The sequence below is a fragment of the Bidens hawaiensis genome, unplaced genomic scaffold (assembly GCF_021521415.1).
Source record: "Bidens hawaiensis isolate Kalapana, Puna unplaced genomic scaffold, B.hawaiensis_p1.1 tig00050710_1, whole genome shotgun sequence".
Classification (NCBI taxonomy): Eukaryota; Viridiplantae; Streptophyta; class Magnoliopsida; order Asterales; family Asteraceae; genus Bidens; species Bidens hawaiensis.
In genome coordinates this window covers 86,078-92,117 of record NW_027506170.1, presented here as the reverse complement: position 1 = coordinate 92,117, position 6,040 = coordinate 86,078, and the positions used below count along the sequence as shown (strand labels likewise).

Sequence of the window (6,040 nt, the reverse complement as noted above, 5' to 3'; positions counted from 1 at the left end):
GTCGTTCTTCACAGACATGGCTCTGATGCGGCGGATGGAGATCGCAGCAGACTCGTTGTACAAGTCGAAACTGATCCGAGGGTTCTGCCACCTGTACGACGGGCAGGAAGCGGTGTGCGTGGGCATGGAAGCGGCCGTGACGAAGAAGGACTGCATAATAACCGCGTACCGTGACCACTGCATATTCTTAGGCAGGGGCGGAACGCTGCTGGAGTCTTTTGCTGAATTGATGGGAAGGCAGGCGGGCTGCTCGAAAGGGAAAGGCGGCTCGATGCATTTTTATAAAAAGGACGCCTGTTTCTTTGGAGGGCATGGGATTGTGGGTGCGCAGGTCCCCTTAGGCTGTGGACTCGCCTTTGCTCAGAAGTTTAGGAAGGAGGATCATGTCACCTTTGCTATGTATGGGGACGGTGCCGCCAACCAGGGCCAGCTCTTTGAGGCCTTGAATATGGCCGCCCTTTGGGACTTGCCCGCCATCTTGGTCTGCGAGAATAATCACTGTAAGGGCCTTTCTTTCTTATCAGAATAATTGCTGTAAGGCCTTTTATTAAAAACTTATTATAATTATTTGTTATGATTGATGAAATTATACATGTTTTGGAATTGGTTATAACTTAAGAGTTTGTAAACATGATCTAAAGACTTGAGATGTGATGGTTGTAGTCTAGGGACCTTGATATGTACTTCTTCTAAGTTATATTATGGATCAGAGTAGTATTAATTATTTGTCAATTGAATTGTACAAGATTATATGATTATGTAGCTATTAAATTCTAGACGTGATAATCACACTGGCGAATTAGTGATGGTTGTAGTCTAGGGACCTTGATATGTACTTTTTCTAAGATATATTATGGATAGAGTAGTATTGAATTATTTGTTAATTGAATTGTACAAGATTATATGATTATGTAGGTATTAAATTCTAGGCATGATAATCACACCGGCGAATTAGTGAATCAAACAAAATTTAGAAAATGATGTAACGTGTTTGTGTACTTTCTAACACATAATTGGATGAGTTTGTAAGGTCTATTTTGGTCTGCAATAACAATCACTGTAAGGTTCTTTTTTTTTAATCTAAAATTAACTTGGTGACTCAATTGTATGCTGATTTGGTACACATTTTTTAGATATGGAATCATCCAAACATTTATAAACATGATCTAGAGACATAAGATGTGACAGTTGTAGTTTTGGGAACATGATATGTACTTCCTTTGTGATATATTATTGGATTAGTCGACTGGATTGGAGTATAGAAGTATTCAATTATGTGGTCATTTAATTGGCATTTAATGCTATACATGATAAGGTTACCTACAAGTTAGTAAATTAAATAAATTTCTAAAGCATAATTGGATGAGTTTGTAAGGTCTTTTATCTTGTTTGTATTTATTTGTGTTTTAAAAAGTTATTGAAGCTTCTTTAATTTGGATGCAGATGGTATGGGTACAGCTGAATGGAGAGCTGCAAAGAGTCCTGCTTATTACAAACGAGGAGATTATGTTCCTGGATTGAAGGTAAGTTTTGTCTCGGTGTCTTTTTGCTTCACAGATTTTATGTACTAGAATTATCATACTTCATATCTGACTCTAGATAAATTATATGGTACAATGCAAAGTTATTGTTGTTATGAGTGTTTACAGTCCAGTTTGGCCGGTTTTGACTAAAATCCTGGGCCCACCTTGTAACTATGGTTTTGGGAAAATAGAACCCTAATTGGTCATTTGGTTGGGTTAGTTGGGTTTGTCTATTGGCCTGTGCTTACAGTTTTAATGGTTTGGTTATGCCCATTCGATGATTTTAAACAGGAAAAAAATTCTGTTTTTAAAAACCATAAATTGTATTAGTAGTGAAATTTTAATAAATGATGAGTTCTTTGATTTAAAAAAGCTGTTTATAAAGACCACAATTTGTATTAAAATTTTAATACAGTAAATGATAAAGAGTTCTTTGGTTTTAAAAAAATCTTAAAAACCACAACTTGTAACTACAGGTTTGGAAAAATACATCTCTAATCAGTCTTGATGGTTTGTGAACACCACACATGTTTAAGTGTTATTTCTGTAACCATCATTTCTAACAAGTACAACACATAATTACCATACTAGCACATTTATTATCAATTATAAAAATGAGCTGTAACAGTTTTGAGTTTTAAATTTATATATGCTTAAAAATGTTATATAAAAGGAATACTTAAGAGGAATTAAGCTGGGTCCTTTAAAAGGCTGTTAAACTTCAAATTTTTAGTTGCCAATATATCTAGAGAATACATTATTTGGTAATTTATATATTAATACACAGCTGTCCGGTTTATACGGTTTTCCTTCAAGCCAAAAACTATGAATCAAACCGTTAACAAAGGTTTTCCAAACTGTAAACCGACCATCGTGCTCTTAATTCGGCTAAACCAGCCAATTTAACTTGGTTTGGACGTTTCAACGGTTTTTTACGCTAATCTTTATATGCTAACATTTTTTAAATGGTAATTTTGTTAAGCAGTGCTCGGCTTGTTTTAAAATGAATTTTTTGTATAATGTGGTAAAATCACAATAGTTCAACGCCTGAAGTTATTTTGATTTTATTACCCTCAGCGTTCTCACATTATTAAAAGTGCTGTAACTCAAAAGTGTTATCTCATCAAGACATCATTTATCTTATGTTGTATTGGATCTGATATTGTGACGGACATGAATTTAGAAACTCTTCGGTTTAGAGAAAAAGTTTCAAGATCATATATTAAAGTGTGATTAAGATGTGAAACAACAATCTCTTTATGTATATCAAAAATTTTTATTTTGATGATGATCTTAACTCATATTCTTGTATAGGTTGATGGTATGGATGCCTTTGCTGTCAAACAAGCTTGCAAATTTGCGAAGGAACATGCTTTGAAGAATGGTCCCATTGTAAGTAGTGGAATTCTTTTGTATGGTTTTCATTTCATACACAGTTTTCATGGAATCAATAGTCACTTGGTTAAATTTGTTTTCAGATCCTTGAAATGGACACTTATAGGTATCATGGTCACTCTATGTCTGATCCTGGTAGCACATACCGTACTCGTGATGAAATTAGTGGTGTCCGACAGGTTCGTTAATCTCTTAACATATTCCATTAAACAATTATTCTGTTAATAATAATTAACAATGTGCTATTTACCGTTTCAGGAACGTGATCCTATTGAAAGAATTAGAAAGTTGATTCTTGCTCATGATTTAGCCACTGAAAAAGAACTAAAGGTAATATCAATATGCTTCATTTCACATGTATATTTGTTACGTGTTCTTTTTTTTTTTAAATCATTTGTCAAGTTAAGAGTGTAATCTTATGTGCTTAATTATCTTTACTAACCTTTTTCAGGACATTGAGAAACAAGCTAGAAAAGAAGTTGATGAAGCAATTGCTCAAGCTAAGGTAACATACCTTTCTCTGTTTTTTTTTCATTAATGAATTTTGACCATCAAGTCTGACAATTATTTATTTATGTAATTACAGGAAAGCCCTATGCCAGAAGAATCTGACCTTTTTACCAATGTTTACCGTAAAGGACTCGGGGTCGAGGTATTATTTTTTTATTTCTTCTCGTTAATTATGCCGTTATTCATTTATCAGTTATAGTCTTGCTTTAATTGGCTATTTTGTGATGAATTAAAGTTTGCTAATTTTGTGTTTTTATTTGCAGTCATTTGGAGCAGACAGGAAAGAACTCAGAGCTACACTTCCCTGAATGAAAAACATATATGAAATTTGAATTAAACATTATCTTCTTCTCTCCAAGAATAATGAACAGAAAGACCAGGCATATAACATTGTTTTTTTTCTGTATTTTTGGTTTATGTCATGGCAACAAGGATTAAAAGAAAAAAGTTTGACATGATTCATTTTGGCAACCCAATCCATATGCTCTTGCCATATATCATCTTTGATTTTTATTTGCTCTTGACTTGTAATTTGTAAGCTTGTTTCTGTCATGCTTGATTTTGTGGATTTTTGATTTGATTGTATTGTTTCACTTGGCAAAAATAAACAAATTTTTTTATTTGACTGGCTAAAAAATGACATTGCTGAATTTTTTGTTACAAAAGATAACTTTTAGAAGAAAATACTTTTTTTAGCTCAACAAAAATACTTGATGCTATGTGAAAAAGTAGTTCAACCAAAGCCGTGTGGATTGCCTAATTGCCTTTAAACGTGTCCTGTTATACTTGTGTTCAGCATACTTCTTAAAAAAATAAAAGGCGAATCAGTTTTAGTAAAATTGACACTTAGAGGGGAAGTGAAGCTTTGGCCTGGAGCTGTAAAGGTTTAAGTTTAAATTCAATTCCAACCAGGTTTTATTGTTATGGGCATTTCAGTGATGGGTTTTTCAGGAACAGACTTGGTAGGCTTGAGTTATCTAACGCCATTTGCGATTGCGTGGACGTATGACCATTGGTTATCCTGAGTAGCTGTACTTCATTCATGCGTTGGTTATTCAATAAAAACTTAGTGATTTTTTTAACAAATGCTAGAAACTTAAAAAATTATCCAAATGAATTTATTTAAATTTTGGGTACTAGTTAATGATTTATTTTTTTCAATTTTATTTATTTTAATAACTATAAATCTTGTTTTCTTCATTATTATCTTATACTGAGTTAAATTTGAAAAAAGAAAAAAAAATAACTGAATAACTACAATCATAAGATTCTAATACCTAACTACAATGATAAGATTGTAAAACCTATTAAGAGTGAATTTAAAGAAAAAAAACACATTCAAATGACTATATTAGTGTTAAATTGTTTACTAAACAAATTGGTATTTTCCTTAATATTACATATTACATATCTATCTATCTATAATACATATAATCGAAACCTTTAAAAGCTCTCTGGTTGCTGCCTACATTTTCTCAAGCAGCTGGATGATTTATTTGTAAAGGTTTCTCATGCATTTGACCTGAATTCACGGGTATTAGTCTCACCAAACCCAGATAACCCTTAAACGGGTTATAACATCTCAATTAACTTAAAAATTAATCTCACCAAATATTTAATGTGAAAATCCTATAAAATTGGAATACTAAAAATTAATATCTGATTGTTAAAAAAAAGATATTATTATCATTAAGAAACAATTTTATGGTAAAAAATAAAAGGGTCTTGGGTCTCACCAAACCCATACAGCTTTTAAGCTGATTATAACATCTTATTTATTTGTGAAACATTTCATAATCAAACCATAAGTATATTATTATTAACTTACATATAATAATTTTAAACTGGGTTATAACATCTCATATATTTGTCAAACATTTTATCATCAAACCATAAGTATATTATTAACTTATTCAAAAAATATATAAATATTATAAACAACTAATATAATACAACCCCCGTAATACGAGGGACAAAAACTAGTAATATATATAAACGAAACCTTCAAAAGCTCTCTGGTTGTTCCTAACATTCTATCAAGCCACCAGATTGTATTACTTGTAAATGGAGGTTTCTCATGCAGTTGAACCGAATTCATGGGTATGAGTCTCACCAAATCCATGTAGTCTTTAAGCGGGTTATAACATCTCATTAACTTAAAACTTAATCTCACCAGATATTTGATAAGAAAATCCTATAAAATTGGGATATACTAAAAATTAATATCTGATTATTTTTTTAAAAAAATATGTTATTTGTAATTAAGAAACAATTTATAGTAAAACATAAATAAACGAGTCATGGGTCACCAAAACTATATAGCTTTTAAACTGGGCTATAACATTTCATTTATATGTGAAACTCTTTCATTATTAAATCCAAAGCATATTATTAACTAGCTTACAAAAATTAAAATTAAAATTAAAATCAAATATATATATATATATATATATATGTATAAATATTAGAAACGAATAATATAAAACAACACCCGTAATACGAGGATAAAATCTAGTATAACATAAAAGAAGTTTAATAAGAAAAAATTAATTAAAAATGCGTCAGTAAGCATAAGAATTAAGAACTGTACATTTGTACTAGAGATGTATAAA

General features: G+C 31.3%; 1 protein-coding gene across 1 annotated transcript; it reads left to right on the top strand.

The window, feature by feature from the left end:
• The first annotated feature begins 6 nt into the window (after window positions 1-6).
• LOC143616966 (pyruvate dehydrogenase E1 component subunit alpha, mitochondrial) lies at window positions 7-4,048 on the top strand. The gene is made up of 8 exons (XM_077089653.1): window positions 7-500; window positions 1,444-1,523; window positions 2,838-2,915; window positions 3,002-3,097; window positions 3,177-3,248; window positions 3,370-3,423; window positions 3,505-3,570; window positions 3,692-4,048. The coding sequence occupies exons 1-8, from the start codon at window positions 17-19 to the stop codon at window positions 3,734-3,736; spliced, it is 975 nt and encodes a 324-aa protein (XP_076945768.1). The 5' UTR covers window positions 7-16; the 3' UTR covers window positions 3,737-4,048.
• The last annotated feature ends 1,992 nt before the right edge of the window (window positions 4,049-6,040 follow it).

What these genes read in the sequence shown, in the direction of transcription:
- LOC143616966 (XM_077089653.1), top strand. Translation starts at nt 17, where the DNA reads ATGGCTCTGATGCGGCGGATGGAGATCGCAGCAGACTCGTTGTACAAG. An exon ending in CTTTGAAGAATGGTCCCATT is followed by an intron (nt 2,916 to 3,001) that starts GTAAGTAGTGGA and finishes ATTTGTTTTCAG; the next exon opens with ATCCTTGAAATGGACACTTA. An exon ending in GTAAAGGACTCGGGGTCGAG is followed by an intron (nt 3,571 to 3,691) that starts GTATTATTTTTT and finishes TTTTATTTGCAG; the next exon opens with TCATTTGGAGCAGACAGGAA.